Consider the following 17,574-nt stretch of genomic DNA (forward strand, 5'->3'; position numbering starts at 1 on the left):
AAATACCATATTTTTCTAATTGGTTTTCCTGTAGGTTTATACCTAAATTTTTCAAAATGTAAATTTATGACTTTTTATACAAATATGTAATAAAATGTATTTCTTTTTATTATATGTATAATTATTGTTATTAAGTGTACTATTTACTATAACATTTTTTAATTTATTGAACCCAACTCATCAATGTCCAAACATTATATTACTTAATTAATAAGTTATAAACTGATTATATTTTTATTAATATTATTATTTTAAATATGTAAATATAAGTGGTGAATTATTTCTTAGTTACTATATAATAATAAACTATTTAACTTAAAATAAAACAAATTATAGAACAGTTTGATATGTATATATTAATAAGAATATCTAAGAGAATGTTTATTATATAAAAAGAGAAAGATTTTGATTAAAAATTTAACATAATTGTATTATAATATAAAATAAAGTTAACATATTTAAATACAAAAGAATTTGTGATTAAAGACTAGAACTATATTGTAAGTTTATGATTTTTTTTCATTTCCAATACATTTATAAACAGATAATTGCAAACATTTTAAAAAGAATAAAATTAATATTATACTATAAAAAAGAATTAAAATTTAATTGTATTGAAATGGATGAAGGGTCTATTATGTTATGAGATTGATTTAATACTACAATTCTCTTTTGATGCAACCCTAAAAAAAAAAAAAAAAAATTAAACATTGTTATATATTAAACAAAATTATGTTATAATTTAAATTTAATTTATTGAAATGTTTACCAAGTAACTTTCTGAAAACCAAACTGGCATGTTTCCGTTTTGTAAGATGCATAGGACAAAGATCAGTAAAAATTAAATATGAAGTGTTTTCAGAAGACTGTTGTAATATGTGAGATATAATACTTATGATATCCACAGATTGTTCATGACAATTTTCAACTGGTTGAACAACACTGTAATATGTAATAAGAAAAACGTGATTTTTTTTTTATCAATGAAAATATACCAACTATAAAAAGTATCTACTTTCTATTATTCAGTGAACCATCTAAGTTAATTATATTTAAACCATAATTGTCTTTGTAAATATTTGGATGTTGAATGTTTCCCGGAGAATTTCCAGAAGGCAATAATCCCAATTCAGTTATTAAAGACTGAGTTTCTGGGACTTGGATTTGACAGAGAGATGGAAAGTCCAGAATAGGATGTTGGACATCCATATGAGATTGTTCGTAACCAATCAAAGTTTTATGGGCCACTAAACTTTGATTGACTCTAAGTTTCATTTTTTCTTTAAATTCGTCCCACTTAGTCTGATCAGTATTAGAATTTTGAAAGTCCTTTAAACTATCCTCCAACTTTTTATTAATCTAATTTTATTAAATAACAAATAAATACTTATTTATAAATTATAATAAATGTGATTCTTTTATATTGCCATTTGTATCATTAAAATGTATGTTTACCTCATTAATTGTGTTTCTCCAAACTAGACTGTTATTAATTATACCTGAAAAAAATTATTGCTTATTACTTATATATAAATATTAAATAAAAATAGATTATTAATAGATCATATTTAAATTAAATTATTGCTATGAAATATTGTACTCATATAAAGACAAATCTTTTACTAAATAATCAATTTTCATTTTATGTAAAAGAATTAGACTAGAAATTATTACATAGTGTACATGAATGTAAAAAATTAATTTTAAAATAAATAATAAATACATTTGGATTAGACATTGAAAGTAACATACAATTTTTTTACTTTAAACCTAACATATTGTTAGTTATTTTCCTATTGTTAGTTACTTTCTTTAGTTGAACCAATTTCTTTTTTATTGTAAATTTTTTTTTTTTTAATAACTTATTTATGTATATAAAAAATCCATTTATACGTACATTCTTCAGCTAAAAGAAGCAGGCTTAAATGAGGCAATTCATTGTTTAAACACTGTTGATAAATACTGTAAAATTAAAAATTATACATAAAACTAATTAAAAATGTAACTATAAATATAGAACATTATAATTTTGTGAAATGTATATGAAACACATTTTTGAATATATAAATTGCAAACAAAATTCGTTATCATATAATATTTAAAAAAAAATCAAATAATAATGAGTAATTTTTAAAGCCAATAAGCTATTATTGATGTTTTGATAACCAATGAATTAAGGTCAATATTTTTATTTTAGCATAAAATACGTTCATGGGCCCTATATTTAATATTAATACAATTAAAATTACTAGTGTTTATATTTAATCGAATATAATATTAAAAAGTACTTGGTTAGGCTTATAAGATAAAAATTAAGGGGTCAGAATTGGCAATAAACATTCAACGCCCAAGTGATTCATTTAAACCATAATTAGTGGAGGAAGTAGGTAAATTAAAAGTGATATGGTGACAAGTTAAGCGAGGAGTGACATTTAAGGAATTAGAGAGAGTAGGTATGGTGAGTCAATATGCCTATTTAATAATTCAGATAGAAATTTAAGGTTAGCAGAATGCCTACGATCAGCCAATGAATCTAATTTGAGATGCTCTAGTACTGGTAAATAATTATGAGGAGGTCATTCAATCCTGATTACATGACTGCCATATTTTAAAAAATGATTTTGTATTTGCTCAAGCATTATATTGTTTATAGCGTTTTGATCAGTAGTAGGATCTCAAATAACAGAGCCATATTCAAGAATAGGCCTGACGAGATAACAATATAGTGCCTTAATGGTGGATACTAATTTAAAAATTATTGTTATATATTTAATAAAAGCTGATATAGAGTATTCTGTATACAGAATTAAAAAAGGAAGAAAACTAGTTTGCAGAATATTGTTCATCTAATCCTGTAGTATTATTATGAAATACAGTTTTGGGAATAGGATTTAGGATTAGGTGAGTAGTGTTTCTTAATAAACTTTTGAGTTTTTTTGTAAAATGACTTAAGTATTAATATTAGTTAATGGTTTTAAACGAACAACCTGATTAATTTAAAAAAATACCAAAACTATATCTTAGAATTACATTGACATAAATAAAAAGTAATATATAAAATATTTAATTAAATAAGAGCTAATTTTTTTACACAATTTCACAAAAAGCAATTTTTTTTAAATATTATACATATTTTTATTTACTAAGTAATAGGTAAGTATTTTAACATTTAGAAAAATTGTCAACAAAATAAAACTTATAATTTCATTATTTAGATTTATTGAAACTATAATAATTTATAATACATACCAACTGTTTGTAGTTGTATTGTAGTTTAATTTTTCACATATAGCTTTATAACTACCTTTTGTCATTTCATTATTAAAAATATCATTCTGGTTCTAATAAAAATATTTATTAATGAGAAATCAATAAAATAAAATATTAGTTTTAATATATGGAAGTTAATATAACTTTATATTTCCAGAACTAATTGTCTCTATTTTAATTAGTATTAAATACACACAAAAAATAAAAGCACACCGTTGAGAAATATTAAAATCAGTAATTATTTTTAGTTAGAAAAATTATAAGAAAGTTTGTGGTAATAAATAAGGAGCTTGAATGTATATTGTATATTCATTATTGAATAATCAAGCTCCTTGAAGATTACATTTCAAATGTTGAAAAATATGAATTACTTTGTTTATTTCCAATTCCATATTTAAAGTAAGTACAGCAAATGGTATATTAAGTTTACTACGGTAAGTAGCATATCTTAAAGGCAAATGGTTCATAGATTGATAAAAATATTTCATTTCCATACGTTCAAGTGGTCTCTATTAAAAAATGTATATTTTACATTTATTTTCATAATAATTAACAAATATAATGTTATATTACATCAAACAACTGTCCCTCAAGTGTCTTCAGTCCATGTTTACGTAATTTACTGCTTTGTTCTATTGGCTTTTTTTTATACTGCACACATAAATACATTTTCATGATTATTCAAGTATTAATACTATGTATTAAAATATATAAAAGTATCATTTTTATTTCATTATTAATTTAAAAAAATTGAATTAAATTTTTACTTGCATATGAATGAACAAAAATAACTATTATAAATCAATAAAAATGAATAAGTGTATAATGATAACTTGCAGTTAATTTATGGGTTACTTTTTGTAGTAATACTTAGTTAAAGCTTGAAGAAGACTTAGTTGATATCCTAATTTGCATTACTTGTAATATTACTTATTTTATGGTGGCAAATTTAATATACAAAAATTAATTAGTTATGAAAGATGTAGAATATTTATGGTTATGATTGTTAATAATTCAAACTGAAATATTTTAATAACATTTCATAGTTATAAAAAAAAAAAAAAATGAAGAAATTAAAAGTATTAGTGTTTGATATAAATAATAAATTTAAACCGACTTTTATACAGCTGTTCTATATCATCTAGTTAAATAACATTAAATATAAATTAGAAATTGTCTTATGTGTTCAATAAACCTTAAGTTTAAATATAAATTTGAAGAACCATAAAACAAATAATAAAATATAGTAATAAATAGTAACATAAATTACCCACCATATAAATACATAAATATTTAATTTTAATGTGCCTTACATTTCCTTTCATTGATTTACTCAATCTCTTTCTTTTACACGATTGATTATTTAAATTGTTTTGAGGTGAATCATTTTCAGTAGATATCTGAAAAAGTTGTTATTTTGATGACATTTCGGTGTTTCTTATTTTTAAGATTACTAAAAATTTAATACATTTAATAAATGTTGATTTACTTGTTTATGTTGTTCTTTTTGATTTAGTTCAGATTTGAACTGTTCTGTTAATTTATTAGTTTCAATTTTTTGATCTTGTAATTTATTTGTATTCTGTGATTGTTTTCCTGATTCTTGAAATTCCATATGATTAGGCTGTATAACATTAATACCCTTAAGTTTTTCCGATTCATTTGAGAAATGAGGATAATTTATAGGCATATTTGGATTAATAATTGTAAATTCTCCAATCGGTTGAAGAGGTAACTAAAATAAATTTAATATACTTATATTAAAATATTTAACTAAAAGTCAAGTATTAATTTACATACATTTGGTAGTTCTAAATCAAACCTAGGATGTCCATCTAGATTTTCTTTGTCATTCAAATTAAATATAGTATTCTGATTGAGTAGAATTGGTTTATTATTTGATTCCTATGAAAATAATACATGGTGTTTATAATTATGTATATTATTTATATATATTTCAAAAACTGATATATAGAATGCGGCATAATGGGCTCCCACATTTCCAAGATGAATTTAAAAAAACGATACAAGATATAGAAAAAAAAATTATATTTTTAAAAACTTTATTATATAAGGTATTTTTTAATTATTTTTTAAAAATTATATCATCTAAATAATTGCCTCGACGAGCAACACACATATGGAGCTGTTCTCGAAAGTTTTCTATCACTCTCGCCAGCATATCGAGTAGAATCGTGGAGATTTCTTGATGGATAGTCTCCTTTAGTTCTTCAATGGTTCTCGTTCGATTCTGAAAACTTCAGACTTGAGGTATTCCCATAAGAATTAGTCACATGGGCTCAAATCAGGGGAGCAAAAAGGCCATGTAATGTTTTCCTTTAAGGAGATCAGGTGACCAGGAAACATTTTTTACAAAACAGCACGAGAACAACGGGCTGTATAAGTTGTGGCCCCATCCAGCTAAAAAAAATAATCGATGTTCTTACTGCGACAATGTTTCCGGTATCCTCACGGACTTAGGAGGTCCAACCCGTTTTTTAGGCATTGCAGATTCCGTTGCTCTTAAATTGTATACGCAATTCAAAATCGTTTTCCGATCAGGAACACTTTTGTTTGGATTCAAACCGAACCGAATGCGAAATACTCTGTGTCGCAGTCACACATTCGGCGTTTTTGAAAAATTCCTCGATAACGAAACTATGTTGTTCACCAGATCACGGCATGGTGACGACTAAAAACCTTATTAATAATCTAATTTAGCGAAAGAAACTACTTTAATCTAATAAGTTTGATTACGCGTTAATGATTATTTAAAATATGGGAGTCCATTACGCCACACTCTGTATAAAATAAAATAATTTATCAAGTTTAAAAGTATTTTGTTTATAATTGAAATTTTAACTTTTATTGTAAATGCTTGCCAAAACTTAGATTTAAAAATGGAATTATGGAATCTGCTTGAGGTTTATAAATCTTATTTGTATATTAAAAATAGAATACAGAATTTATAGTTAAAAAAGAAAAATGAAAAAAATGAAAAGTACTATATTTATTTTTAACAACAGTATGCAATAAATCTATTTTTTAATCAAAGAAAGGAATTAATACAATTGCTATAAACTCAGTACTTAGGCCTTACCCACTTTTTGTTTTTAAATAATTAAATAATAAACAATTTAACCAATAACAAACTTAATAAATTTCTCAATAAAAAAATTATAGTTTAAACATTAGTTTTTTATGGTAGTTAATACAATTGAGTATTTAAATATACAAACAAGAGTTTGGTTTTAAATAATAACTATTATAAAATTCTATAATTTATAGTATTCCTTAGATAATTTAATAGTATTTAAATGTATGTAATACATAAAGTTAATATTTAACAAAAATATTAACAATTTAAGTAATTAATTCATATCCTAATGTTTTTCAATAATGTATTTTTGCTTATAATAAGGGACTTAAAGTAATAATGCATATAATTTATCTTAAAATGTATGACTCATATAGACTGTTGAGTAATATATAAGTATAAAAAACATATCAAAATAAAGATTACAGTTATTGAAGTAAATTAATTTTATTGATAGACATTCAGGGCAGGTATTAACTAATGAGATGGGTTATTGTTATTATTATTATAGTTATTGAAATAAATGCAAACTTAAGAAATTACGATGAGAACATTTTGAAACATTTTAACTATTCTAAAATTGAGTTTGCATTTATTGTTTATTTCATTAACTACCTATAATATCTATCAAATTGAATAGATTTATAACTAAGTTCTAAATTAACTGAAATTTAAACTATTATGTCACTTACTAAAATAACATCTGATTCATTAATGACCTTATCAGTTAAAATAACTTGATTTTGATTAAACTGATTAATATTTTGATCTAAAACCAATAAAACATGCATATATATATATATCAGATTATTTATTGTACTTCAATATAAATACTTAATATACTTAATACTTAATACTCAATATAAATATACTTTATGCTTTGATAATAATTTCAGTTCATCCAAATAAATAAATTAATTAATCTTTACTTAAAAATATATTTTAGACAAAATACATATATTTACTTTCAATGAATAAATTACGGTATGGCTGATCATCAGATTTCTCTGTTTTTTTCTTTTTCGGAACTCGAGTTCTAAGTAAAATGAGTTTACATATATATATATATATGTTACCTGCAATATGGATAACATGGATAACCCGGTATTTCGCAAAATGATATAATATAAAATGCCAAAAATCACTCGGCAATATATATAATACGAGCTTTGTCTAGGTATTATGTACAATGCCAAAAGTGGAGTAGGCAATATGATGAAAATAAACAAAAAAGTTTGAGTCGCTTATTACCAACGATTTTACTTATCGTTTATCATAAATGTGCGAGCACGATTTAGCGCAATAAATATTAAGATTCTTTTACTACTATAATAATAATTTTGAGGTATAATATTGAATGTAGGTACTAATTATTTTTGTTCTACCATAAGACCTTCATCTGTCAGATGTCAGTGAAAGTGAAGATGATCAATCTTAAAGCTACCATAAACAAATCAAATTTTTAATTATTAATTAAGGTAAATATGTAAATAGAGTTGTGATAGCATGCAATATGCTGAAACATTTTAAAATTAATAAATAAAAATAATAATAATAATTTTGTTACAATATCATCATTTTCGTGTCTCGTTTTGGTGTGGAACTATGGTTACGATTTATATGAAGTCAAATTTTTATAACAAACTACAAATTTTTTTTAAAAAATTTAGTTACTAATACTAGTGTCTTATCTGATGAACATAATTATAAGTTAATAAAACTTCAATCTACAAGAATTAGCATAGAATTTTAAAAATGTGTTTGTAAGCCCAAATGTCAAAATAAAAAGTGTATTTGCCTTAAAAATAAAATTTTATGTACTTCAAAATGTCACTTTTCTACGATATGTTATAATAAGTAAAAAGTAGTTTAAGTAAAATATTTATATAATAGTAATAATATAATAATAGATAAAAATTAAATTTTGTCTGTAATACGAGTAATAATATATAATAATTATAAGAATTTTAATGTAATGTGGACGAATGTAAACTCGGCTCAAGGAAAAAAATGTTCAAAAGGTTTATTGTAAACTCAGCCCGTGTTTTTTCAGGTAAAAATAATTTAAGTGTAAACTCGGCTTGGATAAAAATGTGCTTATAATTTTCTTATAATATTTTTAAGAACCATTTAGTATTACCCAGAGGACACTACAAGAAGGCAATTCTCATTATCCTCCGAAAATTATTTTCATTATCATATTATTATTCATATTATGAAATTCGTTATATAATTAATGTAAAATGTATTTATGTAAATTTCTAAGCTTAAAAAAACTAAAACTATAAATAAAGGTGTTGATTAAAAATATAAGTGAAAAATTGTATCACAATAATACATATAAATCTATTTTTTTAAGTAAAAAGCCATGTGATTAACGTATTCACTTGTAAATATTATCGGGCCTAGATTACAACCGACCTTTTTTATTACCTAAAATTTCCTGGCCTAGTTTACAATCTACCTACTTTATTACCTAAAATGTTCGGGGCCAAATTTACAACAGAAAAGGTAATCGCGAGCCCAGTTTATATTTGCCCCGTAATGTAACATATAATAAGATGTTTTGTACTTAATCTAAAAGAGATTGGCATTTTGTATAATACCTAGGTATTTTATAAAATATCTAGGTAATATGTAAAATAATATTGAAAATCATATATTTTATTTATATTGCATAAAATGGGTCGGAAATTTGCATAATGCCAAGGGATTTTGCAAAATACCGGAATTTCCATATTGACGGTGACATATATATATATTTATATTTAAATAATGTACATTATTGATGTACATCAATGTTACCAGCAAAGTATTACATTTAAACAGTCTATGCAATTTATAATAACAACTGATGATCGAAGACAACATAAATAATTTTTTAAGTTATACCTATATTAATATATTATACTTATTAAATATTATAATGAAAAATAAAATATATATGCGTATTGTTTGGATATAATATAAATAATAATATATTACTAATATAATAATATATAGTTTATATTTAAAAATATATACTTGTCTACAAATAATAATTTATATAATAAACACTCAAAATTATAAATTATAATTATCAATATTAGACATTAACCTTAAAATAAAATATGAAATTACTAATTATTTATTGATACTTATATTAAAAATACTGCAACGCGGAATGTTTTGTTAAAAGTTTTTCATAGTTAATTTACATAAATAAAATATTTTAAAAAAATTGTACTATATTTTTTTTCTATTATAAAAATATAGATAGGTACCTACTATTATTATAAAATAGTTATATTATATTTTAAATATTAACATAAAATATATTATTTAAGTTATAAATGATTATTTAATTAGTGTACTAAAATTATTTTAATAAGGTATAGTAAATTAAAATTCGAAAGAGTTAAAATTAAATTGAATATTTTTCAAATTAGATAATGATTTTGCTTATTTTATACTTTATCTCAACATTTTAAAAAATGGCATTCTATAGTAAAATAAATTTAATTCTTTGCTTGCAACATCTATAATTATTTATTATTTATACTTACTTAGCTATTTTAGTTTTGTATACAGATATTGTTGAAGTCCTACAATAATCTAAATATAATTTTTAATCAAAATACTAATTTACAACAATATTTTAGTAATATTATTATTTTTGTCATAATACTAAACACACATTACTATAGAGAAGGAATTATTATTTACCATATACATGACTAAAAATACTTTTTTTATTTAATTTGTCCATTTTTCTTAAATACCTAATCAATACCTACTTCAGAAGTAACTTAATAAGTAAGTTATTTGTAATACCCATAAATCATAGGATATTACAGATGTTCCAGTATATTTGTATTATCCATTATTTTATGAACAAATAATTAAAATAATCTATTACAAAATATGTACAGGTAACTCTATAATAGCTATGTAAAATTATATTTATTTTTTTTTTTTTGATAAACTAAGTCTTTACTAAGTCAACGTTTATTGCATTCGACAATGTTAACTGGGAAATAATGTTTAAAATGATGAAAAAAGCAATAGTTGCTATTTTCATAGGAGTTCATATTTTAAGACATGATAAGCTGCTATTACTAATCTTAAAAGGAGTAATCGATGAAAAAAATCACAGAGGAAGACCATTATTGCAATACATAAGTCGGATAATAGAAGATCAAGTAAGTACCTCATACCAAGAGTTGAAGAGGGAAGCTAATGATAGAAAAATATGGAAGTTGCAGCAAACCAATCATTAAATTGAATACTGCAAGAGAGAGGTCCTTACTAAATATTATTTTAATTTAATTTCTTTATTACTTTATTTTGTTGATTTTATTTAATTATTAATTATCTATTAAAAATAAGTCTTATAAGCTATTTTTAATGTATTAATATCTCTTTAAAAAACATGGAAATTAATTGACAGTTTGCAAGATTAAAAACAAAATTATATGTTATACAACATTATATTTATACATTATATATTTAGTATATTACATTATACTAGTATTTAATAATAAATAAATAAAAAAGAAATAATTAAGTCCTAGAAAGAAAGTATTTTATGACAATAATAATAAGGAAAAAATTAATATAATTTATTCAAAATCACTTACTATAATAAGCTTTAATAGACTGTTCATGTATTAAAATTAAACCAATAAAAGCTTGACTAATAAAAAAAAACATATACTTTTTATATTGAAAGTCATTTTGTATAAGTTGTGTAGTGGGAAATATGACATCATCAAAATTAGTTAAAAGTGTAACTAATTTATCACTGGAATAAAATAATATAAATGCATTACTACCAACAAAATTTAGAAAACTTCTTCTAAAACATTATATAAAATATATAAACATTATTTTGAAAATAAAATTGATATATCTTTACCTACACATATAACATTTTAATTAGTTTTTTATATTAAAATTAAAACTTTCACAAAGAACCTAATTAAAATACAAATATTTAAAAAAAATATATTTTTATAAAGAAGTAAAAACTGTTTGTCACAATTATAAAACCATAAAAATGTTAATTATATTACCACATCCAGGGAACATCTAATTTCTGGAAATCTTTATTAGTACTAAAATACTCATCTAGATATTTTTTGTCTGTAAAAACGAGCACTGGTACATTTAACATGCCACTAGGATCTAAATGACGGATCAGTTGGTAAAAATTTTTATTGTAAAAATCCATGATCCACACTCAATATTAGGCAATTATATTAATTTATTACTATCAGCAATTACGTACTAAGACTAGTAATAGAAAACTTTCAGTCGAAAATGACAAATGAATTATAATAAATTAGTTACTAATAGAAAATAATCAACAAACAAAAGAAACATGAACAAATACACTCTGATTGGTCCTCAGATTAGATGTAATCTATGATTGGGCTATAGCTGTTGTTACTCTATGGCAGTTATTCTCGTTCGTTTTTTTCTTTTATGTCGTCTTTAGTCCATAAATAATATTATTACCTATGCTTAGTCACTAGAATCAAACACTGAATCGCACCTAACATTAAAATAATAATAATAATAATAACAATCTTAACTATAAGTTTAGAAATTTAGAATTATTCTTGAAATAACAAAAAAAATACAGTCTACGCAGAAAAATAATAAATACACCTACAATTTATTTGAGTGGCAGGGTTCGATAAACATTAACACTTTAAAGTTGAAATCTGCAAATAAAAAAAATTAAAAAATAGAGAAAAAATAATAGTGATTTGTATAAAAACCAATGAGAAATTTTATCCTGGTGGTTTTTATCAAGCTGAGGAAATTTTTATTTTGTGAATTTGGAAAAAATAAGCATTTCCTGCAAATGTTTGGTAGGGATAAGGAAGTAAGATTAAGTTAGGTTTATGAGTAAAATATTTAAATTACAAATTAAACTGTTAAACTTCTATTTCATATTGTGATACCACAAAAAAAGTATTATACAATCGACTATCGAGAAATCGTAGTAGCAAGGTTATTGATGTTTTAAAGTTGAACGGAACGTTACAAAACATTCCATAGTCTGTTATTATTTTTATCAATCATAATACGAATAATATTCATATTTCATATTAATCAGCCATTTTGCGTCTTCAAGATAAACCATTTTTTTTCTACGTAGAATTTGTAAAATAAGCAAAAATAATCAGAAAAACTGGAAATAAGGATTTTTTTAAAAATTGCTGAAAAAAAAGCAAAAAAAGGCACTTTTAAATGTCATAATTTTACGTGTTATAACTTGCCATATACTTCTATAGCACTTTGCTACATTTTAAGTTAATCCATAAAAATAAGCAAATACTTTAACTTCCGAGCCCTGCTTATAACATATTCGGATTTTTCCATGACTCATTATTATCTGTTACAATTAATAATTCTGTTATTTTCTTTTGTTTTCGAAGTTCATCTTATTTTTTCTAAGAACTTTCTAGACTTACCCCACCATTCTCCTCGTCTACTAGCAATAAGCTTTTAAGGCCTTACTAGTCAGTAGCACCATAGATTAAATATATTATATTAAATATATATAGTATATTTAATCTATGGTAGCACCCGCATGGCCAATATCGATCGCTAAAATTAATTAACGGTGGACTTATAGATTTAATAAATAAATAAATAGGTATTAAAATAATTGTGTTACAATAAACATACATTTTATGATAACAAAATCATCACAATTACCATATCAATATTACCACCCTGAATACCTTATTAGAATTTAGAAATATAACGCACACGCTTCGCTCGCAAGTATTAATATCGTATACTACTTATTACCACACTTATATTTTTTTTATACAACTTATATAAGTCTATGATTACAACTTACACTACCTGGTATATACAATTTTTACATGTTTACCTTTTGCTTACTTGATATAACAATATGTATTTTAAATTATAAAACAATTTTTATTGTACGAATAAACAAATAATATATTAGAACAAATAATAACTTACTGTATTTAACTATATTTTTTAAATAAAAAGAAAACTATCGCAACTTGGATTATAAAATATATATGTTTAATATATACATGGTTTTTATTATATTTATATATCTATGGTGGATAGTACTTATTGTAATTACACGACGAATGATGTGAACGTGATAACTTGTAATGGTAATCATGATTATGATTATAATTTATAATATTATAACAGAACAGTTTACAGCTGAAGTCTGTGAATATTTTATATAACCACGGTTGGTAATTTAATAAAAAAAAAAAGTTTGCTAATTTTGGTATATTATTGCAATTAATTCTCTAATACCACTTCTTTTTTTTCAAAAATACCACATTTTATACTATACCACACCATGTACCACAAGTGGATTAAATTACCACCGAATGGGTAATTACCACATCATCGGCAACACTGTATATAATACAAAATATTATGATATTATAGCAGTGAACTGAAAATACCAAAACTGGCAATTCTCACTGTCATTGACGACTATCGTCTATTTTATCTTATCTTTAACAAAAATTTCAAATTTAACTATATTTATAATTTTATATTCTAGTAAACGGTCATGTAATGTATTAAATAATCGTTTATTATATTACTAATATGCATCATCAATAATAATTTTATTGTTCATTGTATTTAATTATTTATAAACTAACTTAACACTTAACTTGAATTCGATTAAAAGTAACTTGTTATTTATTAAGTTTATATAAATTAAAATAATTTTAGTTAAAATTAAGTTAAATTAAAATAAAAAAAGTTAAAATTAATTTTAACTTTTTAACTTGTTTATTCCTAGGCTTGCCGGACCTCTATGATTTATGTACGTATACTTAACTCAGCCTTAAAATGTATAACTAACCAAATTTATTTTTATCATACACGGACGACCGTGTACATGTTAAACCGTAAATTTATATCTATACGAGCGCCCGGTTATGATTATCTGTCTACAATTAGATACAGCGTCATTAACCTACGATTACCAGAATATTATCTTTTATTAATTTCTTACATACCGCAATATTTTATATCAATATAAATATTTATTCTTCAAAAGTCTCAATTTTTTTTCCACTTGTTAAAATTTATTAATCAATAATAAATTTCACATAATAATATATTTTGTTATGTTAATGTAACCATTGATTATAGAATAGATTCTATTCTATAATCAATGATGTAACTAACGCCATTTAGTGTCCCCAATCGAACTAAGGAGACCTAAATTACAGGGACGCATTATCTTACCTTAAATAAGAAGAAAGACTCCATCCTTATCTGTATCAATCCCACTTTAACCATTGCTTCTTTTCTAAGGCGAGGTTACATTAGTTATCAGTTAAATATAAATGATGGGAAATAATAACATGTTTTTACAATAGGTGTACCTAACACATTCAGACGAAAACAATATTTTATTGTTGTGCCTTGTAAAATGTTTATACATAAATGTATTCCGAATGTCACAATTCATTTTTGACAAAAATGGACATTAATGAGTTAAAAGTTAAAATTAAGTTATAACGTTAAGTTAATTAGCTCGTTAATTTTTTACAAATTAACTTATAACTTAATAAGATACTTTTTTTTTAAGATTAACGGGTTAACTTTAAGTTAATTTTATTTAAAAGTATTTCAATTAAGTTAATTTTAGTGCAAAGAATAAGGCAAATTATTAAATAAGGTTTTTAGTATATTTATAATTTACTATTTTAATATGAATTTCCTGTAGACGAAAAATATATGAAAAATAACTCTAATAGTATTTATATGGGCTATATTTTATCATTATATTTTTACAACATTGTTATTGTATAAACGGTATAAATAAAACCATGGAAATCCTAAGAATATTCTGTGAAAATAGTAAATACCACGAGAGCGAGTGTCGATGAGGGATTAATCACAAAACAACTATGGTATAATTTCCAATTTAATTCCATTATTAAAATTGTAAATTTATTTGAATATGAGTTCCGGAATAAGATTTATTTTAGAAAAGTAGATTTTTTGATAGCTAGTTAATACTTTCATGTATCATTTTAAATTTCCCCAATAATTTTCTTGAGCGTAAAAAAACTAATATTATATGTGCAATTTTTTATTTTTGCAAATTGAAAATTTTAACTTTAAATTAAGTTAAGTTACTTTTTTCAAAGTTAACTTTTAACTTAACTAGTTAACTAAAAAAAATATAAGTAACTTTTAATTTAACTTAACTTTATTATTTTAAAATAACTTAACATGTTGAAAAAATCGGTAGCTTACCCAATCTTGATTTTTGAATACAAAATGTATTCTTTTAACATTCATATGAATTAAAAAAAGATAATTTATGCTGATAATGGAGAAGTACATAATATAAGTATATTTAAATAACACAAAAATATATTATTTTCTAATACTTTTTATTTATTTTACATTTTAAAATATATTTTTTCAGAAAAGTACTTGTAAAATGTTCAAAGAACATTAGGATAACTATATACTTACTACTTAGTTTATAAGTCATAAGTTTATCATAGCGGTTATATTATTAATATATTGGGTTAAAATTTGAATAATACTCCCTTCCAGATTTCCATAAAATCATTTTTATTTTAAAATCTCTTTGCTTAACTGGTAGAAATAATTTGTACAGTATTTTCATTTAAAATCAAAATAGTTGCAACAACCAACAAAATTATTATAATTTTAAAAAAATTCTCATATTTTAGATGGAATTGGCTTATAAAACACCTCTAAATGACCAGTGGATATGAAGTCTATATTAATCATGAAATATGATATTATTATATATTTTGTTTTACATAAAAAAAAAAAAATATACATTGTAGGAAAGTTAAATTTTCTGAACAGTAAAGCATAACAATTATCACTTATCAATATCAGTAAATGATTCTTTTACATATCACATTTATTTAGTGTAGACGTGAACTGTCATAAATATATATAAGTTACTTACTCTTGTGACGGTTATTACTTTGGACTAAAGCGCCATTGCGCTAAATTTACCACATAAATAGATTTAATATTTTTTAAATAACACAACTTTATTTATTTTAATATGTTCATGTTATATTATGAAAACCATAAATTAATATATAAAGTATCCAACTTACATTGATTTTTACTTTTCGATATTATAATATGATTGTTATTACTAATCAACATCAACATAATTATTAAAATAAATGTAGATGTTACAATTTTGTTTGTCGAGCTCTAATTTAATTATAGAGTGTAATGTAATTATAACACTGATTATTTATTTATATACTATATTAATAAATATTTATACATACTCGTGTATATGTTACAGTAAATTATATTATAAACCAAAATAACGTTATTTTCTAGAAAATTACGTTATCTAACAAAGTAGTAAATATCGTTATTTATTATTTTTTTGGTTTAGTTATCGATAATTTCAATACGGAATATATATATTATATATAGATAATATTACAGCTGCAGTATTAATTAGCATAGTGGAGCTTACTAGCGTAGAACTTTCTTATAATTATTGTAAATAATATCATAGATTAAATATATTAAGTATATTTATTTAGTATATTTAATCTATGATAATATTTAGAAGAGAAACAGTAATGAAAAATCATTACTGATATTATGAAAATGAAAGTGAAGCTCATCGGCAGGGCTTGGAAGTTTTAACACTAAAAATATTCCTTTTTAGCTCTTAAATAATCTAAAATATGCGCTATAAATAGCAGGAAAAAAATATGGAAATTATAAATTTATTAGAAAAAAAATGTAATTTTACAAATGTTTGGGCTCATAGACACAGTCTGGACTAGTTGAATAATAAACTGTTAACAAAAATGTTAAATTACTTAAATATATTTGTAAAAATGTACTTATTATTAAATTATTTACCTTGGAAATCATCCTGCATTATTAAAATGTTTGATAATTTAATGCAATGATATAATAAGGGAATTACAATGACATCACTAACTATAAATACATCAAATTTTCGATGAAAAAAATAATATTTGATGAGGTTTATTTATTTCCAATAATTTAAATATTTTTAAAAATATAATTTAGTAAGTACAATTATTATCAACAAAATATAATTATTTCCAGTATTATATGAAAATATATCCGAAAATAGCACTATAAATCCTAAATTAGCAAAATAGCAATAAAACCCGTAAATATGCAAAAAA

At 22.8% G+C, this 17,574-nt stretch overlaps 1 protein-coding gene across 1 annotated transcript; it reads right to left on the bottom strand.

The window, feature by feature from the left end:
• Positions 1-578: 578 nt before the first annotated feature.
• Positions 579-11,610, bottom strand: LOC112691662. The gene is made up of 16 exons (XM_025566007.1): positions 11,422-11,610; positions 10,987-11,150; positions 9,913-9,961; positions 7,333-7,403; positions 7,060-7,136; positions 5,071-5,175; positions 4,760-5,005; positions 4,584-4,670; positions 3,844-3,921; positions 3,642-3,779; positions 3,250-3,341; positions 1,898-1,962; positions 1,456-1,499; positions 1,016-1,359; positions 770-942; positions 579-683 (listed from the first exon to the last, which is right to left on the bottom strand). The coding sequence occupies exons 1-16, from the start codon at positions 11,577-11,579 to the stop codon at positions 586-588; spliced, it is 1,989 nt and encodes a 662-aa protein (XP_025421792.1). The 5' UTR covers positions 11,580-11,610; the 3' UTR covers positions 579-585.
• Positions 11,611-17,574: the final 5,964 nt, after the last annotated feature.

Source organism: Sipha flava, unplaced genomic scaffold (assembly GCF_003268045.1).
Source record: "Sipha flava isolate LNK unplaced genomic scaffold, YSA_version1 65_pilon_pilon, whole genome shotgun sequence".
NCBI lineage: Eukaryota > Metazoa > Arthropoda > Insecta > Hemiptera > Aphididae > Sipha > Sipha flava.

What these genes read in the sequence shown, in the direction of transcription:
- LOC112691662 (XM_025566007.1), bottom strand. Translation starts at nt 11,579, where the DNA reads ATGGATTTTTACAATAAAAATTTTTACCAACTGATCCGTCATTTAGAT. An exon ending in TGGAATTGGAAATAAACAAA is followed by an intron (nt 3,342 to 3,641) that starts GTAATTCATATT and finishes TATTTTTATTAG; the next exon opens with AACCAGAATGATATTTTTAA. An exon ending in GGTTCACTGAATAATAGAAA is followed by an intron (nt 943 to 1,015) that starts GTAGATACTTTT and finishes TACATATTACAG; the next exon opens with TGTTGTTCAACCAGTTGAAA.